The 27,677-nt window shown below is 38.7% G+C and overlaps 1 protein-coding gene across 1 annotated transcript; it reads left to right on the top strand.

Moving 5' to 3' along the window:
- Positions 1–3,869: 3,869 nt before the first annotated feature.
- On the top strand, positions 3,870–27,677 carry LOC311273295 (chitin synthase chs-1-like; the record flags this gene model as incomplete). The annotated part of the gene is made up of 22 exons (XM_084380275.1): positions 3,870–3,895; positions 7,215–7,350; positions 7,655–7,843; positions 7,922–8,801; positions 9,183–9,366; positions 9,507–9,602; positions 10,425–10,586; positions 11,145–11,319; positions 11,449–11,550; positions 11,934–12,075; positions 12,164–12,364; positions 13,043–13,158; positions 20,930–21,102; positions 21,276–21,451; positions 21,539–21,817; positions 21,885–22,065; positions 22,158–22,192; positions 22,283–22,347; positions 23,062–23,172; positions 23,274–23,488; positions 23,587–23,680; positions 27,552–27,677. 22 exons carry the CDS (start codon positions 3,870–3,872, stop codon positions 27,675–27,677), a joined length of 3,864 nt encoding a protein of 1,287 aa, XP_084236401.1.

Genomic DNA, 27,677 nt, shown 5'->3' on the forward strand with positions numbered 1-27,677 from the left:
AATTTGTTTTCAGTGAACTGGTGGATCGATGAAACTGCTATGCTAGCTCAGTCTGATGACTTCCGGACAAAGCACGCCATCGATACTGTCCGTAATGGCCCAGACTCAGGGCTGGCCCGAGGCATAAGCGACCTGCTGGAGGTCAATCATAAGTCAGAACATAAATGAAAAAGTATTTACGCCATGCATGCAATAAGGCTGTGTTGCGTTTATTTTGAAAATGGTGCTTTTATTTTTTTCATTTACGTGCGGATGCACATGCACATGTACGCACAAGTGTGGACAGCTAAAGATGATGCTGATGCTAGCAACTAGCCCTCAAAGTGTCAGCTCACGCCAACAAAAAGAAAGATTGATACCGAATGTCGTATTTTTAACAAGACATGGACTGCTAAATATTAATTTACATAAGTCAAAGGTAAAGCTGTGTGCTTAGTTTGTGGTGCAGAGGTTGCGAAGAACAGGCAAGGGAGTCAGATGCTTTGCTTTTTACCAAACTTCAAGACAAGTAATGTCATATGGGAGTGATATATTCGTAGAGGTAAATGCATGTTGCAGGATAAAGTGAAATTTACCCTGAACAGAAATTGGTATTTTTGTATTGTATCATACATCAGCAGGTTTTGTGTAAGTCAGTGTTAAAAATGAACCATGTTGTTGATGTTGTAACTGAAATGGTTAACTTCATCAGGGCAAGAGCATTAAATCACAGACAGTTTGTTGCACTTTTGAAGGAAAATGAGACTGAACACGGTGACATAGGCTACCACACAGCTGTCAGGTGGCTCAGCCTGGGAAAAGTGCTTAAAAGAGTGAGTGATCTGAGAGAAGAGATTCCAGAGTTCTGTGTGAGTGAAGGGAATGACATCCCACAGCTTTCAGATTTTTTAAAATGAGAGAAAATTAATATTGAGGAGAATTAAGAATTAAATTATTGTTGGTTCGGCCCTCCAACACAGCTCGGGTTTGTCATGTGGCCCCTTGGAAAAATTAATTGCCCACCCCTGCTCTAAGGTTAAAAGGTGACTGGTTTGGCCCAGGGGGCCAGAGGTCTAGAGGGGCTGGGAGCCACAAAGCATTTGTGGCATGTGAGCAAGGATGGATTACTGAATGAGCCTACCGGCTACTGGCTAAAAAATGCACCAGAATACAGGAAATCACATCTACCAAATTCAAAATTTTCTGGGGGAGGACCCCCAGACCCCCCTTTATGCATTTGCACCCACTTTCGTACAAATAAGGTTTGGATCCTTATGCATCTGTGCCCAGGGGGACAGTAGTTCATAATCCGTCACTGTAGTAAGACAATTTATAATGTAACATTATAGTGTGACATTTGTGTCAATAATGCACAGGTGACTCCGTGGTGGTGGGATGGGGGCCCCAAATCAAATTCTGCTTAGGGCCCCCAAAAGGCTTGGGCCGGCACTGCTCAGACTCTTTGGCCCATTTTGATAACATCAATGAGTCATAATCTGTATATTCTTCTCTGAGAATAATACGCCCAAAGAGCTCTGTGTCTGAGCCTCTGGGGGCCTGAAGATAGGTTGTGCCAGGTGTGCCACTTTTTAGGGGAATTTCTTTCTCTCACTGATCAAGGAAACTGGCTACAGGAAATTAACCTTAATCCCCAGCAGATGAAATTTATCTGATCAGCACCAAATGTTACAAGAGAAAACCTGCTTGCCTTCATCACAGTGGATTACTCCTTTTCAATGAGTTTCTTATTCCTCCGCCAATGTGTCAGTGCCATTTTATAATCTGATTATCTGCATCAAATTAACCTCGAGTGCAAGAACCTGACGTTTGTACAGTGTACAGCGTACTGCACAGTCGGTGTTGGAAACAAACACCAAACAACTGTTGGGTTCGATTGAGAAGTTTCCATCTGATCTAATTAAGTCCTATTTATAAATGCTATAATTACATTACGCAGGACTCTGTGCATTACATGAGACCTGATCTTCTTGTGCTGCAGCCACACCAGCACCATTTTTGACAAAGACTAATCTGCAAAAGAGATTTTTAGAAACTTTAAATAATGGAAGTCAAAACTAAATGTTTCGTTGTGCACTACAAAGAGATCCTGGTCTGGATTGAATTCCTTGTCTGTGTAACATGAAGCCGATTTGCAGGTGAAAATGTAATGTTCAGTTTTTAATGAATCTCCAGAAAATCTGCAAAAGAAAATCTGATGTTTGCATCTGCCTCAATTCTTTGTCCCTCCAGATGTTTAAGACACGCTTCATATACGTCATCATTTGTTTCCTCACGTCTGTTTCTGTTACACATGGTTGCATTTATTCTAATTTCAAGCATTTCCACTTTTTTTCTTAATGCGCAAATTGAAAAAGTAAAACTAGAAACCAGATTTTGATGAAATTTCTTACGGACATTCATGCTCACCAGAGGGTGATCCCTAATCAATCTGTTGCCCGCTCCTCGTTTTTCATCATGCTCCACTGAAAGCTCAAAATGTCCTCTTGACCAACACGTGTGGCACGACAAAAACTAACCCGGACTCTTGTTAAATTCGCTGTGGATACTCATGCTCCCCAGAGGAGGATTCCTTACATTTTGGAAGCTTTTTAACTTTCTTCTAGTGCCGCCATCAGGACAAATGTCCACCTCTGGACAATCTAATGCCATGTGACTGTGCCCTGGGTACGAAGTCATGCCCCTCAAAATATTGGGATACTTCATCAGAACAAATTTTATGTTCTGAGTCACAGCAGGTACATTATGTTCATACTGATGAATGGTCCGGTAATAAAACTATTCTCAGGTCTATAATTAGTGAAATACCGTCCGGCCTTAATCACTTACTTTGGGGTATTATGTAACAGCACTCCCATTATTACTCATCCATTGACTCTGGACTCTCTCCTCCCGTCACTCTTTCATCTCTTTCCTGGCTTTCCATTGGTTGGCATGTCCCCACGTCAGTCCCCAAATACTTTGTTATTATAAGTAGATTTTTCAGGTATCTGTACTTTCCTTTAATATTTATTTGTCTGGCACACACATATCTGTACTTTCCACATCCTTACATTTTCAAAGCAGGCTTATAAATTTAGTTTTTATGCATTTGAGGGGAATTATCAATTATTTTATTTTGTCTCATTGCACGCCGCATTCTCAACAACACAAGTGCACATCACGCGCGGCAGATGCAGTGAGACGATAGGAAGTAAAAGACGTAAGAAAGCAGAAACCCTCGGCCTGGATTTTTTATTTCACTTTGTTGCCTCTCAGGACGTTTTATGAAAATGTGGCAATTTGACGTCCTGGGATGAGACTATAAACTATATAAACTATAACAATAAACTATCTTTGTGGTGCGTTTAGGAACAGCTGGGACAAAACCTACTGATTCTACCTTTAACTTTAATAGTCTTTGAATTATATTAATATGACGTGAGCTTCAGTTAGCTTTGAACACAAATGTCCTTCAGAGGGAGACTTTATACTCTGAGTACATTTCAGAGCCTGTACTCTATTACTTTTACTTGAGTAAAGCCAGAATCTTTTTTACACAAGTATCTGAACTTCTACTGGAGAAAACAATGTGTGGACTTTTTGTCACCTCTGGTGCAAAAACACTTACTAAGACCTGAAGTTGCATCATGTGTCTTCTCCGCCAACACATAACAGATACAGAAACAACACATGTAATACTTATATTTGATAACTGTAAGAGGTGATGTTTAAATTCATACTGCTTTACTTCCTACTGCAAATTTTAACTGAATGACATTCATGTGCTGGGGCATTCACCTGTTTCGAGCAGTGTGGGTGGGGACGAGTGAGCGAAGGTGTGCTTTAAAAACTGGTGTTGAGCCAGAAGGCATCCAGTAGCAGCAACAGCCATGGAGGAGAGTAGAGACCTGCCCAAGTAAGTAGACTCAAAACACATTTTTATTTTTCAGTCATAGAAGTTAATTTACAGCTAGTGTCAAAAACTGTTGATCTAATTCAAAACAATGCAAACATATTTTTATATTTGTCATTTTCATTTTGTAATTTGATATTTTTCTGCAGTTGCAAGTAAACAAGGTTAATAATAACTTCTGCACCTGTGGATGAAGTTGAAATTATACTTCATAACTGTGGAAAATCTTCAACATTATATCTGATTATAACTGCATTATCAAGCATTTAAATGAAAACATATTATAGTTTAGACACTGCTGCTTACAAATGATTACCTGAATAGATTTTTTTCCAGATTCTCTGTTTAAATGAAAACACATTTAATTTAACTAGAACAACAACAGGGAGCGCCATGCTTCACTAAGGTTGTGGTGTGAATTTGCATTTAGCTGAGCTGACAACAGGTGTAATTGATGGCAGTAAGGAGGACACCTTGTTGTGTTGTGTTGTGTTGTGTTGTGTTGTGTTGTGTTGTGTTGTGTTGTGTTGTGTTGTGTTGGCTCAGCATGAAAAATTCAGAGCAGCAGTTGTTCCAAATCCAGGGTCCTGTCCTGTTTGTCCGGAAGATCAGTGTTCATGGATTTTGTGTATAATTAATAACATGCTGATCAAATAACTTCTCTGGACTATAATTTCTGCTTGAGTTTTTAAAAAAACACGTCCTGTTGTTTCTGTAAAATATGTTTTCACTGTTGCGGATGTTTGTTCCAGCTGTTTTAACCAGACACTGCAGGAGGAATTTCTCATAAAAATATCTTTAAAAAATATGTGTGTAAGCTCCTACAGTTTAACGTCTTGTAATATTTATAATAAATCCAGTATTAATAACCTTATCAGACTGTTGTACTGGTCCTAATACTCGTCTTCACCCACTTAGTCATTAAAGCCGCATTAGTAATCCCTCTAACAATGATGCCTAAAATATTTCAGCATTATTTTAAGGCCGTATCGCCCAGCCTGAAAACATATGTATCCCTATTAGATATATAAATAAGTAGATAATGGAATAAAAGCACTCATTTTATTTATTTTTAATTTTTTTTGGTTTTGTTTTCTTATTCTCTGTAATAAGTGCATATTATAGTTTAAGAAGAGTGTAAGAGTAATAGCTAAAAGTGAAAATATACATTAGTTTAAGTTTTACTTACCTGGGGGAACCCAATGAGAGAGCGGGGTGAGAGGTCAGCCGGAAGCAAAAGAGAGAGAAGGAGAGAAGCCAGCGAGGAGCTGCATGGTGGAGCAGAGCTACAGCCAGAAAGACGTTGAGAAAGACACTGGTTAAGGAAGGTACACGAGATAATCGGACAGAGAGTCTTGTTGTGACTGTTAATTGAACTTAACCTCTTGCTGCCGGACCAAACGGACCAGGACGACTCCATTGCAGTGAGGTCATTATCACCGGTGTTTTTTGTTTTTTTTTTGCTGTGCAAGGCAGTCATGTTGGTTTGAGGCTTCCAGGAACCCAAGCGACGTCTCAGACATTTGTGTTTACAGGAACTGTCAGAGATATCTTTTATTCTGGGTTATTGACTGGAACTTACCTTTAAATAGGAGGACTCAAAATTGAATTGTTATTATTTGTTTATTTTTCCATGATTCAAATATTGTTTTGTTGCTGAATATTTACCAAAGTAAATAATTAACACTTACCTGTGGTTATCTCTTTCACCTTGCATATTATAAATAGGGTTGCTTATACCTGTATTTGAACTAAGAGTGCTCAAAAGGGAGAACTACAAGTTAAAGCGTAGGAAGAAAATTCATTTGGTTAATGTCATTTATGTATCAAAGTGATTAAAAAACATTCATAAAAACTAAACACCACTAGTAGGAAAAAGCATTTTAATTAGTTAGAACATTATAAATAACAGTTGATAATAAACAATGTGTTACAGTGTACTTACCTTATCGCATTAACTAGCTAACCAATAAAGAGGTTGTAAGAAAAACATAACGAACTTGGGGAGCGCACCTCGGGACGATAGATCTGAAGTCTAGAGGGCGCTTCACATTTTTATGTATATATATATACTACTCAGATTTAGTAAGGGATATTTTAGTGTTTCACTTGATTGTTTATTCTTTGATATATCTTATTTCATATGTGATATTATCATTTGACTTGTATTGCATATCCATGCACATGCATATATGCACCCATATCCCAACATCCCTAACTCATTTTGAGTAGTGTATAGATATATTAACGCTTCATTTAAGTTTAATTTTTAAATTGAAGAATAAATTATTGTACACCAATGTATAATTAACATAAGTATTTCTCTCTTAAATGTAGAGTTATAAATGGTTAAGTGCTTTTGGGACAAACTGCCGCATCACCCAGTAAATGGTCTAATTTAACTAAATACAGCATGTTTATAAGAAGAGGCTTTACACAGTTGTTTTTGCAGTTAAAAGTCACATTTACTCAGACAGATATTGCGAATCCAAAGTCAATGTCAGTGCTTGAAAAAAACAGGAACTTGAATAGGAAACGAACAGTCTGCTGTGGCCAGTAGTTGACACAGACCAAATGCAGTTTTACTAGAAAAACAATGATTAACAAAACACTAAAAAAACAACAAATTATTAATCCTGGCTTAAACTTCTTCCAGTTCAAATTCAAAACCAAATGCAACATTTATAAACCACAGTGACTGACTCACTATATCTCACATTTTGCATGACAGCAGGACTTAAAATAAACCGTTTCTTTTCTCTATTCTCTTGAAAAACAATATAATTGAACACTTGCTGATTGAAGTTTTATTACATTAATAGAAAAGTTTTTGTTTTGTTTTTTTACTTTTATGATTTGAAAAAATAACAGTTCTCACCTCACATTACAGTGACATATACTGAATGTCAAGAGCAAAATGACTTCAGAACAGTAAACTGTATTTGCGCTTACTTTTTTTTCTACTTGCTACTTTGTCTTTGTGCTGCTGCAACATTTGCTTAAACAAGAGCATCATCACAATGAGATACAGAAGGTGACGGTATGCACCTTTACAGTTGGTTTGCATTCCGGCAATAAGCACACAGAAGAAGTTCAGCCTGTAATACATGTTCATCACGTCAAGTCATTAAATCATCCATCTCACCCTCTCTGACCCTCAGGTGTGCATTAAATACAGAGTAGGAACTAGGACCTTATGAAAATGTGGCATGAGAAGCAGGTAATCGTCAGTTATCAGTATGGGCTGTAAAAATCAACATCATGCATTCCGACTATCTACCTGTCACATCATTTATCGTCACCTGTCAATGTATTTATGAAGGAGGCCGTGGGACACCTGTCGGGAGGTCCCGATCATTGAAGATGAGCAGACGCCGTGGAAGATGATCAAACTTCTAAAGATCATCACTCTGTGTGTCGTTGCTATGATTGTGTTTGGATTGGCTCTCTGCAGCAAGGTTTGCTATTTTCTTTATATATCTATATTTACACAACATTAGTACTATGAGTATGGCTACAGCTAGAAATATTAGAGAACTGACCCTGGAAAATTTGCGATTTCTTTGCAAAGTGTCTGCCTCATAGACAGAAATGGGTCACTTTCTTTGTTGAGGAATCTTGCATCCAGATACAGTATATCATGGTTCATACCTGTTATCACTCCTAGAACATATTTTGCTTTGGTGTAATTACACAACACAGGAGGTCTACATGAAGTTACATGACATACAGCCACTTTTCACTTTTTTTACTCTGTTCCAGGCGTCTTTCCTCCTCCTCATCACCTTGTCCAACGAAGGCACAAAGACAATCCCAGATGAGCAGAAACCTGTCGTTCTGCTGTGTATCGGCTGCTCTCTCATCGCTTCCAGCGTCCTTATTTTTCTCAAAAGCATCTGGAAGGCATGTTACAAAACATCAAAGCTGCCAAGAACAACAACAACTGCCCTGGTAAGACGAGAGCCAACATTTCTCAGTTTATCTCATCTTTGACTGTCTGGTTGAATTTTCTTCTTACTTCTCCTCCAGGTTCTGTTCTTTGAGTTCCTGGTGTCTCTGGGTGCGGCGATTCTCACCATCGTTGCAATGCCGCACTTGGACATCGTGACCAACGTGACGATACTGAACAGCGTAGCCGTCCTCTCTGCGCTCCTCCAGGTGGTCGCTCAGTGCACTGCCAAAGAAAGAAACCGCTTCCTGCTGCCATCCATCGCCGCATTCATCCTCGTTGTGCTGGGTTACGTCCTGTTCTTCGTCTTATACATTATGAAAGATCCTTTTAATACCAAGATGGCCATTTGGGTGGGTCTGGCTGTTGGTGGGTCCTTCTTGGTGTCCTTCAACTGGTGGGAGAGCTACTGCAGACTGATCGGCAAGAACAGCAGCTCCGTTTTCCTCAAGAACCTGTGCAGAGACATGACAAAGTGCCAGAACATCCTCAACATCCTCTCCAGCCTGCTCAGGATTGCCGTGACCGCCTGTGTCCTCGGAGCTTACGTCCCTCTTGGCCAAATGGACTGGGACATAGTGAAATCCATCCCGACGCGCAAGACAAGAATTATTGCCATCATCATCGGGGTCCAGCTCATCTCCTCTGCTCTCTGCCACTGGTTTGCATTGGCAGCCTGTAAGATGCACGCACTGAGACGATGCTTCATCCTGCCTTTGTACCTGGCCTCTCTGGCCGTCATGGTTCTGCTCGTCGTCCCCGTTATCATTTACTATCAGGACTACAGAACGAGCCTGAACGGCACTGAAAGCATCAGCTTCACAAGCTACTGCGATGTAGTTGTGGATGGAAGAAACCACAACTTGAACGGCAGTGTGTTCCCACATCTGGTTCTGGATGTGACACACACTCTGTGCTTCCTGGACATGTCCAAGATAACTGACATTGGCCTACTGACAGGTAATAAAGTACCAAAACTCTAAACATGCTCCACACTATTACTACTGTTACCAGTTCACCTTTCTTAGTTATTTTTTTTATTTACGATACTCGTTTCAGTAAAGTATCCATTACAGAAAAGTGTAATATAAGAGTAAAATGTCTCAATATTCATACTCCTGAAGCTAAATTTTGAGGCGTTTCTGTAAATAGTTTTCTAATAGGTTATAATTATAGCAACTTTTGATCAACCCGTATCAGTTTCAGGCTTAAATTAACAACCACCAGTTAGTCCCGCCCATTTTTTGGTGTAAATCCGTAGTAGGTTGAACAATTAATCTTGCACCTTGCAGTATACAGAGTTACGATCATCATTGAACATGTTTGTTAATCTTCCCTCAGGTTCTGCGGTGTCCTGGTGGCTCAGCCTTGTGTTGGCCACCCTCCATCTGTGGTACCTCAATGTGTATCGTATCCAGAGAACCCAAGACCTGTTCGTCAGGAGGCTGTACGAAGGAACCTTCATCGAGCAGTCTCTGCTACTCAACACCCGCTTCGACATCCAGACCAAACAGAAGATGAAGAAGTAAGTGTCGTGTGTCCTCGAAAGAAGCATTTAAAGCCTCGGACTTAAATTTTAAGGCTGTTAAGAGTGACACTTTCTCTTCTCCAAACAAAACTGTTTCAACAAAGTTTCTCATATTTGCAAAATCTTGTCATGTCAAGGTGTAGGCAAGATGACAAGGTGATGGTGTATCTGTGCGCGACCATGTGGCACGAGACCTACGATGAGATGTTGAACATCATCATCTCGATATTCAGGTGAGTTGCATGGAATCTTTTATAATATTTCATTCCTCTAACTCTTATCAATGCTATCTGAAGTGGAAAATATAAAAGATATATTCTGTCATGTGGTCAGTTATAAGCCGTTTACCACTAGTGTGACGCAAAAATGTGGCAATACAGAAAATTGGCACACGATATATTATCCGGGGTGCTGTATTCCATTTCCGTCCCCATCGCCCCAGTTTGCGAAAAAAAACGGTAATAGACTTCACAATCAGATTTGGTCATTTACGTTTTGTGAATGAGGCCCAATAAGTTCACCCTGCACCCAAAAACCCTTTGCGTGACCAACATATAACTACATTAGCTACATTATCATCTTCATTGCATCCCAGCTGCTGGACCATCTCAAGACAGTTATTGTCCTTGACATGGTTGTTGAGGTAGTCGTTGCGGTGTCTGTCATACAGTATTGGATGCTGCAAGACCAAATTGATAAGGTTTTCTCCCATTTTGACCTGGACATCAGCTGAAACAAAGGATTTCATTGGTCAAACATGTGTTTCCGTGGGTGGTAATCCACTGATGTTGAGGTCCATCTAAATATTTTTCCCCCATATGAATGTTCGGCAGCGGCGTGCATATGTTAATAAGATCCCAAACATTTTGTGAGTGCAAATTTTCTGGGCAAAAAACTTGAAGAAAGCTTGGTGTGAAAAGGCTTTAAATGTGTTGCTGTCATTTTATTTTCCCAGAGCTTGTGTCCATGTCCCAGACGGTTTTCACAATGTACTCTTAACTACCGTAAAATGTTCTGTATCCCAGTGAATCTTTATGTTTCTCTGAACACTGCAGATTGGACAAGTACAGGCCAAAGATAGACCCAAAGTTCAACGATTTCGCCTTCGAAGCCCACATCTTCTTCGATGACGCATTCGAAGATGTTGAGGGAAGTCAGGGGCGTCACCTCAACAAGTATGCAGAGAACCTGGTGGAAGTCTTCACAGAAGTTTATGGGTAAGTATACAGAAGGTCAACAGTTACAGGGTAGTCGCAAAAATTCAGATTTCGTTACCTAACCTTAGTTTTCCTCCCTACATTTGAACACAAATGTCTGTGCTTTCTACTCCTTATATTGTCAAAAAAGGCGCAGTTATGGATTATTTCTATTTTGCGTCATTGCACACCGCCTTCCCAACATCACAAGACTGATTTCAACCAGATGTAGCAAGATGAAACACGATAAAAGACGTAACAGGAAGGAAACAGACAGAGAAAGAGACTGGAATGGGTAGAAAAGTTTTATTAGTGGCTCCTGCAGCCCTCTGCCTAGATATTTGACGTCCCGGGAATGAAACTCAACAATCAACTATCTTTGTGGTGCGTTCAGCTCAAACAAATCTTACTGATTCTACCTTTAAGTTTGATATTCTTATTATATCATATTAATATGACGTGAGCCTCAGTTAGTTAGTTCTGACCGGACAGTAACACTTGACACAGCAGATGAGAAAAAACTGTTTTTAAGAAAGTTCAAATTACAATCAAAAGTGTTCTCTCAATTTCTGTCATCAGCATCTTCAAAAACATTGATGAGAAGTTCTTCAAAAAGCAGCAGCAGATCCCAGATCAGACGGTAGTGAGGACACCTTACGGAGGTCGTCTTGTGATCACCATGCCTCATGGCAACAATATCGTGGTTCACTTCAAGGACAAAGAGCTCATTCGCCATAAGAAGAGATGGTCTCAGGTAGGAAAATAATGACTTTTAGAGTTCACTTCATGTTTAGAAATCTGTTTTGTTTCCTGTTTAAAACTCAACAACCGTTGAATCATGAGAAATACTAGCTGTATTTAATTGTTATTTTTTGTTTTCCAGATCATGTACCTTTACTATCTTCTTGGCTGGAAACTCATGACCAAATATTACCAATGCTGGCAGAACAAAGAAGACGAGCAGCAGCTGAAAGAAGAGGTCGAGGTGAGTTAAGATTAACATTCGACCCTAACCCTAACCCAACAATAAAACTTTAGTCGTTATCTACTCACACCCATGCCAATCAAAACTTTCATAGTTCACAAAACATTTGTGGAGCGTCACAGCAAAAAGGCGTGGCAGCATTACCCTTAGCACCCTATCTGAAGTAGTAGGTCTAACGTCTTTTTGAGCAGTGTGGAGCCGTTTTATGTTTTTCTTTCTGCTAATTTTTCCTTCAGTTGTTTAGAAGAATCCTGAAACACTGTTTTGCAAACTTTACCTGATTTTCCAACGACATGGGTGTGAGCAAATAAAGACTGAATTTTTGTTATTTGGTGAAATGTTCCTTTAATGTTTATCAAAGAAAACGGTCCCTGTTCCTTCAGACAGAGAAGCACAACACCTACCTGCTGGCTTTAGACGGAGACACAGACTTCCAGCCGGCCGCTGTGATGTTGCTCATCGATCGTCTGAAAATGTACCCTCGTGTCGGGGCAGCGTGTGGCAGGATTCACCCCACTGGATCAGGTGGGCACATTGTACAAGCTGAAAAACCAACATTGACTAGCTTTAGGTCGATGTTTAGGTTTACAATACCTCTATGTGTGCTCGACAGGTCCTGCAGTGTGGTTCCAGAAGTTTGAGTACGCTATCAGCCACTGGCTGCAGAAGACAGCGGAGCACGTGTTCGGCTGCGTGCTGTGCAGCCCCGGCTGCTTCAGTCTGTTCAGAGCAGAGGCGCTGATGGACGACAACGTTATGAAGAGGTACTCCACCAAGTCCACGGAGGCGAGCCAATACATCCAGTACGACCAAGGTAACAGACGTTGTTTGATAGGACCTCCTGTTTCTCTAAAAAAGAAGGAAGGGTCATTATGTTTGCAAATCTTGCTTTGGTGCCAGATTGTGGTGAAAGCTGTTTTGAAGTCAATGGCAAAAAAACAAACCCAACCTATACATGTTGTATGGCTTCTGATGAAGAAAATGCCACTTCTGAAGTCACAGAGATTAAGGTAACCACTGATTCTGACAGGGCTGATAATATTGTGACTGGTCCAACTGATTTCCGTTGATGAGACTGCAATCACACTGCGAACAGGAGCCTTCACTACTCACAGTTGAGGTACAAACAATGTGTTGTTAAAAAAATCAGTGGTTAACCTACTCTCTGGAGTGTGTTGTTTCATTTTCTGGAGCCATACGATGAGTCAGCAGTCAACATCACAAAACATAAACATTAGAAAACGGAGGTCAGCTCTTGTGGGAATTTCCTGTGTGCTTGCACCGGCATCCTTTTCCTTGCAGATTTACATGTACACATCCAGAAACAGCTGAACACATGCTCAGTATTTGTGATCAAAAGTCAGATTAAATGACAAGCATGGTACTTGGCGGTATGCAAAATCTGATCTACTTCTTTATTTAGTTCCTTGTTTCTCACTCAGTCTTGGTGATAGCTTTCACAATCAGTCTCTCCATCTTCCATTCTCTGCAGGTGAGGACCGCTGGCTGTGCACTCTGCTGCTGAAACAGGGATGGAGAGTGGAGTACAACGCAGCATCTGATGCTTACACCAACGCACCCAAGGACTTCAAGGAACTCTACAACCAGGTGAGTCTTGCAGCTGATCAGAACCTTTCCCACAAAGATTTGAAAAACTGACATATTCACTCATCGGATATCACACTGTCATGCCGATCCAGATTCCATTGTCTATTTATATGAATCATAAATAAGTACATTTTAGAGATATAATATGCAACATTTCTGCATTCTCATGCCTACAAATGACTCAAGCCAATGTTTCTGACAATGTTCCAACAAATAACATTTCTTGTAAATTACTCAAGGTATCAGTGTGTTTCATTTGGTCACCTTTTATTATAACTGCCAGCAAACAACCTCTTCAGGTATCGGAATCAGATCAGAACTGAAGAAAAGTGGATCAGTGCATCTCTAATATTTTCTTCCAAAATTCAGAATCTGCGTATCAGTGGCATCTATGAATGCGGATCTCATTGCTTATGTCGTGGAAATTTTCTGCTCTTGGTGGGGAATGAAATAGAGACTTCTTGCCGGCCGACAAAGTTTTATTTTCTTTGCAAAGAAAAGGTCAATCAACATGCGAGCGGTTCAAAATGAAGAAAGACCCTGAACATCAGGAAACTTGAACATTTATACCTGAGGAAAAGCCCACCCCTTGGGTGTGTTTTACATCCTTTGTCTGCTGTGGGGTCGGCCCCCTACTCAGGGTGTCTTATCACACTTTTGTCTTTCACAGGTACAGGCACTGACATCCTAGAGTGTGATTAAGAGGTCTAATCAACACAATTTCAAATACAAAAGGGTTTGAGTATATCATGAGAAAGTGAGAGGTTGGGTGTCTCAGAAACTTGAAATGCAATCACAAGGTCTAGACATTAAAATACACAAATGGGTAGTAAACAAAAGAGATCTGATGACTTGGGGGAAGCAGGGTGTGGAGTCGTCTCAAGTAAAAGGGAATATTCAAATTTACCACTACACTTCCCCCTTTTGATTATTCATTAATCACACCTGAAGAGAAAAAGAAAACAAACAAACAAACAAACAAACAAACAAAAAGATAAAACAAGAAATGAAAATAATAATATTTACAAAAATCAAATAGATGAAATGAAATAATGATAAAGAAATAAAACAAAACAAAAATGAGAAAATTGAAATCAAAATAAAGATAAAATGCAACTTTAAAATCCTACTACAACTTAATTATCAGACACATTAATTCACATAGATTTTAAAATGTATCATCATGGCAGTCGCTTAATTGGCATAATATGCATGAACTTGTCCTGATTGCCAAATTTCAGGATAAACAGTGCAGGTGAATGTTGCATTTTGTCCTTTGGTCAGAGTGACAGTCTTGGCGGGTTTGTAGGTGTAAGCTTCTGTCAGCATCACTGACCATGAAAGGAACAGGATCAGGTGGTGCATGATGTAGTTAGAAGAAAAGGGTTCTGTGTGTCTAATTGGTGTTTGTTGAATTCACGGAGTTATCCCTCGTGTTGTCCTCACGTTGTTCGTTCTCGTGTCGTTCGGGTTGGCAGCTGAGTCCCTCTGTTGGTTCGGGAACCTTCCTGCAGTGGCTGGCGTGTATCCAGGTTGTTCTTTCAGCAATCTTCACAGCGGTATGTGTTGTCAGGAGTACTTGGAATGGACCTCGCCAGCGTTTGGAATGCCAATGTTTCCTTCTCAGGTCCTTTATCACCACCCAGTCAGCAGGCTGGAAGTCATGGAGCGATGTGGAAGCTGGCGGGGGAAGGGCTGACTTCACCTGCTGAGAGATTTGAGAGAGAGTGGAAGATAAGTTTTTGCAATATTGTAACATATCATCTTCGCATAGGCCAGTGGAGGGAAGTGGCCTGGATACAGGCTCCACTCCTAAAGATGGAGGTCTGCCGAAAAGAATTTCAAAAGGACTCATGTTTGCTCTGGATCTTTTCCTCATTCTCATGTGCGTTAGGACAATAGGCAGAGCTTTTGTCCATGGCAGTCCCGTTTCCTCACAACATTTTGCTAATTTGGATTTCAGAGTGCCATTTTCTCGTTCAACAGCACCTCCACTGGCAGGATGGTATGCACAATGTTGTCTAAGGTCAATGGCAAGAAATTCACTGATTTGGGTGATTGCAGAATTGACAAAGTGTGTACCATTATCGCTACTCAGTTTGGTTGGTATTCCCCATCTAGGAATGATTTCTGTCAACAAAGCTTTTGCTACCACTTGACTGTTTTGGTGTTTTGCTGGAAATACTTCAACCCATTTTGACCACATGTCAACCATCACTAAGCAGTATTTCTTCCCTTCTGCTGGTGACAGTTCTATGAAATCCATCATCAAATGTTCAAATGGTCTATTTGGTGGTGGATGAGCGGCGTGTGTGATTGTTTTGGTTTTACCTGTATTATGTGTTGCACAAACCATACATGATTGACAAAACTTCTGCGCATAAGCTGAAAAACCTTTGGTGAACCAATGTCGGGTTATGGTATCCAACATCCCCCCTTTTGACACATGGTCCAATCCATGTGTCAACTTTGCAAAGTGAGGAAAGAAATGTTTAGGTAGACATGGTTTGTTATCGGGTCCTTGCCACACTGCTTCTTTCTGTGTGGCACCGCATCGTTTCCACAGCGTCTTTTCTTCTGGTGTGGCAAAGGTCTGTAATGCTTCGAGGGAGCTGGGTATGGAGACTGGAGTTGAAACGAACAAAGGATTAAGGATAATGGGTTGGAGTGCTGCTCTTTTTGCAGCAGCATCAGCTCTTGCGTTTCCTAGGGAGATGGGGTCAGAGTTGTTAGTATGAGCAAGACATTTACAAACAGCAATTGAGGTTGGGAGCAAAATGGCATCTAGAAGAGCTGCAACTTTGTCATGATTGAGAATGGGTTTTCCGTCAGATTTTAAGAATTGTCTGTGTTTCCACAGAGTGCCAAAATCGTGTACAACACCAAATGCATATCTGGAGTCAGTGTAAATAGTTGCGGTTTTGTTGCTTGCCAGTTTGCATGCCTCTGTCAATGCTATCAGTTCTGCCGCTTGTGCAGAGTAGTGGGAAGGGAGTGAATCTGAGACAAGAGTTTCATGGTTAGTGACAACGGCAAATCCTACTCTGTTGCGACCGGTTTGTGGGTCACGTGAGGCAGATCCATCTACAAAAACAACCAAATCAGGGTTAATTAATGGGGTTTCTTGTAGATCTGGTCTTGGAGAGCAGACCTGTTGGAGGACAGCAACACAATTATGTTCCTGTCCGTCGTCAGGCGTAGGGAGGAGAGTGGCAGGGTTTAAAACATTGCATCTTTTAACAGTGATGTTAGACATTTCTAAAAGCACAGTGTTATATCTGAGCCATCTTGCTGTGGAGAGGTGTGAAGTTTTTTTGTTCAAGTAAAATCATGGACACAGCATGTGGGACCAGGAGGGTTACATCAGAGTAACCCACAATGTCTCTGGATGCCATAACTGCTTTTTCTGCAGCAGCAACAGCTCTGAGACATCTTGGGAGGCCTGCAGCCACAGGATCCAGTTTTGAAGAAAAATAAGCTACGGGACGTAGTTTATTTCCGTGATCCTGTAACAAAACAGAAGTCATGCATCCATTTTTTTTCATTTACTGTTTGAGTAAACGGCCTGGTGGGATCAGGTAGTCCCAAAGTTGGAGTGGTCTGTAAGGCAAGTTTTAGTTCGGTGAAAGATTGTTCTGCTTCAGGAGTCCATGTGATCTTATCTTGTGACTGCAAACTATTGCCATGAATGAGGGAGGCGAGTGGAGCCTCAAGAATGGCATAGTTTAAAATGAACTGTCGGCAAAAAGAGCATGTTCCAAGAAATGACATCATTTGTTTTTTTGTGATAGGTTTTGGAAGATTCTGAATTGCATCTACTCTTTTTGGTGAAAGAGTTTTTCCTTCAGAAGTAATGATATGACCTAAGAAAACAACTTGTTTCTGGACAAATTGTAATTTCGACAAGCTGGCTTTGTGACCACTTTTAGCCAGATGTTTCAAGAGTTTGACTGTGTTGGCTTCGCATTGTTCCTTGGTTGGACTGCAGATCATAAGGTCGTCAACATACTGTAGTAAAGCATTACCTGGAGAGAGAACAAGAGATTCAAGACTTTGTTTGAGAGCTTCATTGTAGATGGTGGGACTCTCACAATATCCTTGACACAAGTGAGTGAATGTGTAGCCTCGTCCATTGAAGTTGAAAGCAAACCAAAATTGACTTTCTGGATGGACAGGAACACTGAAAAAAGCATTAGAAAGATCCACCACTGAAAAGAATTTCGCAGAAGGGGGAACTTGAGACAAGATGGTATAAGGATTTGGAACATTTGGAGCTCTGGGTTGGACTGCTGCATTAACTGCTTGCAGATCTTGAACAAAACGCCATTCTGTTGGTTGATCCTTATCTCTGATTTTTTTGACAGGGAACAAAGGTGTGCGCACTGGAGAGTCATCACAGGGGATAATTACTCCTGCTGCTTTAAGAGACTCAAAAACTGGCGTTATGCCATCGATGGCTTCTTGTTTTAGTGGATATTGAACCTTGCAAGGTCTAAAGTCAGATTTTGGAGTTATGACAACAGGTTCACAGTTTTTGATGAGGCCAACATCATACTTATTAACAGCCCACAATGTCTTAGGGACTTCCTGTAGGGCGGTGATAGCTGCAGCTTGTTCTTCAGACAAAAAGGACAAAGATTTAGAAGTGCTTTCAGGTACCAGCTGGATTGTTTTCGTAGTGTGCACAACAGATGTTAAACCTTTACAATAACACTGCAGTGTTGGTGAAAAAAAAATAGATCGATCACATGTCTTTTGCCAATCGGCTGCGCGCTGACATGATTTTATGAATGGGCCCAAATCTTCCCAGTTATCTGATGTGTGTTTTGCAAGTGTTATGTGTGGGACTGAATCAGTCATGGTGTACATGTTTGATTGAGCTGATGTGAGAGAGATTGATATAGCACACCTGTGTTGTGTCCAATATATGTGTGATAGTTTAAGCTTGTCAAATCTCTCTCTCATCCAGCTTTCCTCAAATGGCTCATCAGGTTCTGGTGACACATGAGAGGTACAATGCAGATCCTCTGGTGTCATGAAATCAGTTGCAGTTGTTAAAACTGTCTTTTTAGCTTCTGTGACTAATTCAGAAGAGACTGTTAGTTTCTGCAATTTCCATTGATATGCATAGAGCAAATTTGAATTTTGGTGAACAAAGGAGTGTGAAAGACTTGGTTCCAAATCGGATAGTCTGTGAACTTTCACACCTTCTGGGGTTGAGATTAGGCAAAGGCCTAATTTGCACATTAAATCTCTGCCCATGAGATTAATGGGACAGACTTCAGAGAGTAAAAATGCATGTTTGAAATTTGTATGTGGTCCATCCTCACATTTAAGTGGGACAGTAATGTTCTCTCTGATTGTTTGACCTGATGAACCAACAGAATATACATGTTTTCCACTCAGTTCTGGTTTTGTAGTGAGTTCTAGAGCTCTTATCACAGAATGTGTGGCTCCTGAGTCAACTAAGAATACAACATTTTGTTCAGCAATGGTCAATGTATGTTTGGGAAACCTTTTGAAATGATCAGATGTGTATTGAACATATGTTAAAGCAATTGTGTCTGGGCTCTCAATAGATTGTGTGTTAATCTGCTCAATATGTGTGTGTGTGTGTGGTGCGGTACCTCCTTCTGGTTTCACATGTTGGTTGAGCCTGTCAGCAGGAGTCCATCTCTCGCCGACAACCCCCGACCACCGTCAGTCTGATGTCTGTGGAATTGATGATCTTGATGTGGGACATTCACGTTTCCAATGTCCAGGTTGGCCACAGTGGTAACAAACGTCATCGGGAAGTTTTCTTGCAGATCTGTTAGCATTGTTTTTCCAGTTGTTGTCTTGGCTGTGTATTCTTTGTCTGCGTTCACGGTGTGGTTGCCTGTAGTCTCGGACTGTGTTATACATGGTCATTGCTGCCATGTGAAGTTCCTTTTGAGTTGTCTCTTCTTTTTTTTTTTCTTTTTCTTATGGAGTAATTGGTCAGAGGCATGTATGGCATGTCTGTGAAGTTCTGACAGGCGTGCATCATTCCAACCAATGCAGGAGTTTTTAACAGGTAAGGCAATGTCTGGTTTTAGTCCGTTTAAGAAACAATTGCAGAGATGAATTTCCCACACATCTGGTGCGATTGGAGAAGGTGATTTGTGGAAGAATTTTTTTGTTTGAACAGGCGCATCAGGATGAGCTGTTCCCGAACTTGTTTGTTGTGTCATGCTGAAGGGATCTGTTCCTCTTCTCTCGTCGGTTGTTGTAGAGTTGTATGGTGGTGGAGCTGAAGGATGGGAGGGTGGGTTGCCGTCGAGGTCTGGGTCCAGCTTCAAAGCCGCCAACTGTGGAAACAAAGAGGAAGAGACCTGCGAGTCTGATGTTCTTTGTGTGTGTAAATCTTGCTTTTCATTGGTTTCAGTTCTTTCCAGTGGAAAAGGAAGTTGTTTCTGCATTATTCTCCTATTTCTTGCATCTGCTTCCGTTTTCCAAATCTGTAAACATTCTCTTTGATCTTCTATAGTTTCCACTTTTTTTTTTTTTTTTTTTTTTTTTTTTTGTCAGATAACATCTTTGTCCTTCTCATGTCTAGTTCTTTTTTCTTTAGTTTTTTCCTCTAATAGTAATATAGTTTTTAAACTGAGAGATCCCCCTATTGGGAATCCAAACTCAGCTGTCCAGACATTTAAATATTTTAGAGTTTTATCCCCATATTTCTTTCTCATTATATCCACAATTGCCCCCTCTGGAGGTCCCGCCTCAACAGAGCCTTTACTCCCCATTCCAGCTGTGGAGGTCGTGCACGACAATTTCAATACAGACGTCTCCGTAAGGACCACTTCGTTACATATATCAATATAATAAAATATTAATATACCCCGCACAAGTGATAAAAGCGAAACCCAAAGTATTTAAACTTTGATCCCTGAGTCATGGACTCAGACACAATTGTGGATAAAACGAAAATTAGAAATATTATGTCAAATTAAATCCCAAATTTTAAGAGAAAAGGAGTTAGAATGTCAATATTTCAAAGCTCACCAGATAAATTTCGCTGACTTGTTCGCAGAATTCCAGCAGTGACGATCTGGGGCGTCTGCGGACAGTCCTCCCTTCTCAGAAGAGATTTTGAGGTTGGAGGCTGGAAAGCTTTTTTCTTCCAGGATGGCCTGTCACTGTCCGCGTTCCGTCCCAGACGATCACCCGAGGAATCCCACTTCTGACACCAAATTGTCGTGGAAATTTTCTGCTCTTGGTGGGGAATGAAATAGAGACTTCTTGCCGGCCGACAAAGTTTTATTTTCTTTGCAAAGAAAAGGTCAATCAACATGCGAGCGGTTCAAAATGAAGAAAGACCCTGAACATCAGGAAACTTGAACATTTATACCTGAGGAAAAGCCCACCCCTTGGGTGTGTTTTACATCCTTTGTCTGCTGTGGGGTCGGCCCCCTACTCAGGGTGTCTTATCACACTTTTGTCTTTCACAGGTACAGGCACTGACATCCTAGAGTGTGATTAAGAGGTCTAATCAACACAATTTCAAATACAAAAGGGTTTGAGTATATCATGAGAAAGTGAGAGGTTGGGTGTCTCAGAAACTTGAAATGCAATCACAAGGTCTAGACATTAAAATACACAAATGGGTAGTAAACAAAAGAGATCTGATGACTTGGGGGAAGCAGGGTGTGGAGTCGTCTCAAGTAAAAGGGAATATTCAAATTTACCACTACACTTACAAGTTGTCAGAATCACAACAGCTGTGCTAAAGATTATTTCACATCTTCAGCGTCGGCGATGGGGACCATCCACAATGGCCAACATGGTAGATCTGCTAGGCTCAGCAAGCATAATTTCCAAGAGGAACCCGTCCATGTCCAAACCCTACATGTTCTACCTGCTGTTTAAAATCACCTCGGACATCCTGGCCCCCTCCACCATCTGCCTTCTGATTGCAGGTTGGTATTTTGTGTTTGAGGGATGTACAACCTTTGGTGAACTTCTGAGATCAACTGGACATCAACCAGACATGATCGTCTTACCATTGTTTCATTTATATGTATATGAATGCAAAAATCAAAAAGCAAGAGCGTTCACTCCTGTGTGTGTGTGCCTCTATTGTGCTCTCCAGGTAGTTTGACCTTCATCTTCACTATTGACGGCAACATTGCCCTGGTCCTGGCTGTGATTCCTCCTGCCATCTACCTGGGTCTTTCTTTCAAACTGAAGGCAGACACTCAGATCCAAATTGCAGCTGTCATGAGTATCATTTACGCATTCCTTATGTTGGTGGTGACGATGTCCATTATCGGTAAGTTCAAACAAGTATAACTTGTTTGAAGAAGAAGCTTAAAGTTGCTTTAATCTCTAAAATCTCCATATTTTCATCTTTCTTCAGGTTCGATGGTGAAGGACAAAAGTATCCTGACGCCCAGCAGCCTTTTCGTCGTCATCATGGCCCTCATTTACATCATAACTGCATTATTGCATCCTCAGGAAATCCAGCTGGTGTTCCATGGCTTTCTCTACATCATCTGCATCCCCAGCGCCTACCTCTTGCTCACCATCTACTCCATGGTGAACATGAACAACGTGTCCTGGGGCACCCGGGAGATGAAACCTGCCGCCGGAGCCGCCAAGTTTGAAGCCACCACCCCACAAACAACCGCCCAGAAAGGTAGACACCAATTGAATATATTTGTTGTTTGTGACGACTTAACTAAATCTGATCTCCACCCTCGCAGCCAAAAGCACCTTCCACCGGCTCTTCTCATGGGTCAAGTGTTGCAAGAAATCCAGACGCGGATCTGGAGAAGGACAGCTCATTGTCAGCCAAGAGGACACAGACCCAGAGTTCGCACAGCATGAACTCCTGTCCCAAAACACTTTTGTGGAGGACGTAAGGATCCAGGAGGAAGCACAGAGGTGAGATCTGAAGGTAGAACACCCACTGAATATAAAGTGTCGGTAATACAAAGTGTGAGATGATACTAAAAATGTATCTGATTATGTTTCAGGCAAGTGGAGCCTGTCTTCAACCGCCCTGTCCAATGTAAGTCCAAACAATTTGGCAAAAAAATGTAACACACTTGCTAATGTGATGCTACCTACTAATGCCCTCCTGTCTTGCTCCTTTTCCCAGGTTGGGTCACACAACTAAAGAATGTGTCCAATGACATGCAGCTCCAGGAAGATTCACTCGACAAGGTGTGTATGTCTGTAATTATCAGGTCAGTGTGATTATCCGTCGATCAGTATAGCAGGACCAGAGACACTGCCTTTTTTTATTCTTGCCTACCCACAATGCAGCGTAGCCACTAAATGACATCACTGGAGGCGATGTATCAGATCGGCTTCCTTCCTCTGGAACCACGAAAGGCTTTATACCATTTTTTTTTCAAGTACGCAGTAGTACTCCCCAAGTCGATCGAGTCACCCTTTGATATGACATTGAGGCATTTGAAGGAAGCAGCATAGCTGCTAACTGCTGCTCACTGTACTCTTTGCTGTAGCTATTGTTGGTTGTAGTGAATAGCTGCCGTTAGCATGTAGCTCAGTTAGCTGTGGAGGAAAGTGGCCCAGTTGTCTGCCTGGACCGAAACCTCAGATCACAATGCAAGTCACAGCGAGCAACAGGGCTCGGCAACCTCCCAGTGAACAGAGCTGGACACCGAGCTGGGACTGAACACAGCATCAGAGACTGACTGATTACAGTTTGAAGAAAACTTTTGGGGAAAAGTACAGAGGTGATTTACAGAGAGGGCAAATGAGTGAGAGAAAGAGTTGGCCATCAGCTGCAGTTAAAAAAATTACTGATCCTGAATATTTTCACATCATATTTTATTTGACCCTTTAAACAGCTTCAGTATATAGTACATTTAGAATATAATTAATTGAAAAGGTGTCTGTGTTCCTCTGTAGACAGAGGAGGACTTCTGGAAAGAACTTCAGGACAAGTACCTGCAGCCTCTGGTCGACAACAAAGAGAAACAAAAGAAGATGGCCAATGACTTGAAGGAGCTGAGGAACAAGGTGTGTGTGTGTGTGTGTGTGGAGCTGAACTATGGCTCACATCTAACAGGAAACAACGGCACAGTTCATTTTATTTATCTCATCTTTCTCACCACACGCAGATAAACTTTGCTTTCTTCATCTTGAATGGGATGTGGCTGGTGACAACCTTCACCCTCCAGTTCCTCCACGCCACCGTCTCCATCTCGATCCCCTTGTTAAACTTCGAACTCGAGGACACCGGACAAGACATACAGATCGATCCCATTGGCTTCATGTTCATTCTGGGGTTTGCCTTATCGGTGCTGCTTCAGTTCTTTGGCATGCTGTACCACAGGTGACCACTCACATCAAATGACTTTTTGATCAATGACTGTTCACATATCTGTCAGCCTTTCTAAAATGATCTAACTCTCTTGTTTTGTCTTTATCTAGAATCATAACGCTGATACATTACGTTGCCTTCCTGGACACACAGCCCAAAGAGCAAAAACCTGAAAAAGAAGAATTAAACCAGGCGGGTAAAAAGGTATTTACACTTTACTGCTACATGTTTCTACTATCAGTGTTGCTTCTTTTATTACACCCACTGTGTCTGCTAGTCAACAAATTACTATTTTACCACTTGCAATGACACAAGAACTACTTATAATTCATACAAAGTACTAAATAACACAAAACTTAATTTTCTATACCATTCAGTTTAATGTGGAGATTCAGTGTAACATGAATGATGTGCGATGACATTCATAGTCATAACCTCGATCAAACAGCATTCTCCACACAAGTTGGATCCACCTAACTCTAATTATTTAACTATGCTTTTGTGTAAGTTGCTAACAGAAAAAAACAACTATTTAATTGCCCTGCAAATACTTTACTTCCTTTAATTACCGAAACTTGCGTGGGCTGAATTTACTGACATGAGTCAAGATACGTCCTCGTATACGGTATAGTTTTTAGGGTATAGGGTATAACATTTAGCAACAAACCACATTTAAAAAACATATGTGAATCTTTTTATGTTACTTTTGACCAGATTTAAAGCAATATTTGTGAAATTTTTTATATTTACTTTTCTTGTAAAAATATAATGTCAATGTTTAATCTAACCCACAACCCTAAATCTAAATGTTAAATATTAAATTTAAATCTAAACGTCAAATCTAAATGTTAAATCTAAATGTTAAATGTGAAATCAAAATCTAAATATTAAATGTTAAATCTAAATTTGAATATTAAATGTTACATGTAAATCTAAATGTTAAATTTTAAATCTAAATGTTAAATCTAAATCTAAATATTAAATCTAACTGTTAAATGTTAAATCTTAATGTTAAATGTTAAATCTAAATGTCACGGGTGAAACTAAATATTTAGCCAATATGCAAATTCACACTGCCTGTCACCGGAAGTACCAAAATAAAAGCTTATTGACGCGAACGAGCGCTATCCGCGATCTTTTCCGGATAGTCAGACGGAGTGATTGCACTCCACTGTTTGTCACGTCTCCTCACCGTGCTCTCATGTTGCCTGCTAGTATGTCCAGTGACTTAGCTGGGAACATCGGAAGGCCTGTTTTGGAGGCAATACAGAGTCTCAGCAGCTCTGTGGTGGATGCTGTAGCTGTCGCTGTAACTGTCGCTGTCGTTGCAGACGCATTGCTGAGACTTAGTTTCACCCGTGACATTTAGATTTAACATTAAACATTTAGATTTAACATTTACATTTAGATTTAACAATTAACATTTACATTTAAATTTAACATTTACATTTAGATTTAACATTTACATTTAGATTTAACATTTAGAGTCAACATTTAACATTTAAGATTTAGATTTAACATTTAGATTTAATATTTAACATTTAGATTTAACATTTACATTTAGATTTAACATTTAACATTTAGATTCAACATTTAACATTTAAGATTTAGATTTAACATTTACATTTAGATTTAACATTTAGATTCAACATTTAACATTTAAGATTTAGATTTAACATTTAAGATTTAGATTTAACATTAAGATTTAACATTTAGATTCATATTTAACATTTAGATTTAGATTTAGATTTAACATTTAGATTTAACATTTAACATTTAATATTAACATTTAGATTCAACATTTAGCATTTAGATTTAGATTTAACATTTAATATTAACATTTAGATTCAACATTTAGCATTTAGATTTAGATTTAACATTTAGATTTAAATTTAACATTTAGATTTTACATTTAGCATTCAGATTTAAATTTAACATTTAACATTTAGATTTAGATTGAACATTTAGATTGAACATTTAGATTTAGATTTAACATTTAGATTTTACATTTAGCATTCAGATTTAAATTTAACATTTAACATTTAGATTTAGATTGAACATTTACATTTAGATTTAACAATTAACATTTAGATTTAAATTTAACATTTACATTTAGATTTAACATTTACATTTAGATTTAACATTTAGATTCAACATTTAACATTTAAGATTTAGATTTAACATTTAGATTTAATATTTAACATTTAGATTTAACATTTACATTTAGATTTAACATTTAACATTTAGATTCAACATTTAACATTTAAGATTTAGATTTAACATTTACATTTAGATTTAACATTTAGATTCAACATTTAACATTTAAGATTTAGATTTAACATTTAGATTTAGATTTAACATTAAGATTTAAGATTTAGATTCATATTTAACATTTAGATTTAGATTTAGATTTAACATTTAGATTTAACATTTAACATTTAATATTAACATTTAGATTCAACATTTAGCATTTAGATTTAGATTTAACATTTAATATTAACATTTAGATTCAACATTAAGCATTTAGATTTAGATTTAACATTTAGATTTAGATTTAACATTTAGATTTTACATTTAGCATTCAGATTTAAATTTAACATTTAGATTTAGATTGAACATTTAGATTGAACATTTAGATTTAGATTTAACATTTAGATTTTACATTTAGCATTCAGATTTAAATTTAACATTTAACATTTAGATTTAGATTGAACATTTGGATTTAGATTTAACATTTAGCATTTAGATTTAGATTTAACATTTTGATTTAAATGTAACATTTACATTTAGATTTAACATTTATATTTATATTTAATATTTAGATTTTAATTTAACATTTAGATTTAATATTTAGATTTAAATTTAACATTTAGATTTAACATTTAGATTTAGATTTAATATTTAACATTTAGATTTAACATTTAGATTTAGATTGAACATTTAGCATTTAGATTTAAATGTAACATTTACATTTAGATTTAAATTTTACATTTAGATTTAGATTGAACATTTAGATTTAACATTTAGACTTAGATTTGATATTTAACATTTAGATTTAAATGTAACATTTACATTTATATTTAACATTTAGATTTAGATTTAACATTTAGATTCATATTTAACATTTAATATTTAGATTTAATATTTCAATGTAACATTAAGATATAGATTTAGATTTAAGATTTAATATTAACATTTAGATTCAACATTTAGCATTTAGATTTAGATTTAACATTTAGATTTAAATTTAACATTTAGATTTAATTTTTACATTTAGATTTAACATTTAGATTTAGATTTTACATTTAGATTTTACATTTAGCATTCAGATTTAAATTTAACATTTAGATTTAGATTGAACGTTCAGATTGAACATTTAGATTTAGATTTAACATTTAGCATTTAGATTTAGATTTAACATTTAGATTTAAATGTAACATTTACATTTAGATTTAACATTTAGATTTAGATTTAACATTTAGATTTAAATTTAACATTTAGATTTAGATTTAACATTTAGATTTAGATTTAATATTTAACATTTAGATTTAGATTTAACATTTAGCATTTAGATTTAAATGTAACATTTACATTTAGATTCAACATTTAGCATTTAAATTTTACATTTAGATTTAGATTGAACATTTAGATTTAACATTTAGATTTAGATTTAATATTTAACATTTAGATTTAGATTTAACATTTAGATTTAACATTGACATTATATTTTTACGAGAAAAGTAAGTATCACAAATTTTATAAATATCGCTGTAAATCTGGTCAAAAGTAACTAATTCACATACGTTTTTTAAACGTGGTTTGTTGCTAAATGTTATACCCTATACCCTAAAAACTATACCGTATACGAGGACGTATCTTGACTCATGTCAGTAAATTCAGCTAAATGTTGCGAAAAGTTGCTGTTTATTTTAGCATGCGCTACTTTACAATCGCCGCCCCATACCCTCGTGCCGCTGTGTGTAGACAGTGAGAAGAATCAGTTCAGTCACCTTCCAGAAGTGTTTCAGGTGCGGTGGCATTTATGTGCACTGATCATCCTTCAATCTCCTCCCAGGTCGACTCTGCGTCTCAAGCTGACACCAACTCCAGCTACCAGGAGGAGTCTGAACCTGAAGACAGTCATTTTGATGGGCTGTACACAAGAGAATACAATGTGAACACAGACTCTCTGCCCAACTAA

This window comes from Pagrus pagrus (assembly GCF_965226575.1).
Source record: "Pagrus pagrus genome assembly, chromosome: 17".
NCBI lineage: Eukaryota > Metazoa > Chordata > Actinopteri > Spariformes > Sparidae > Pagrus > Pagrus pagrus.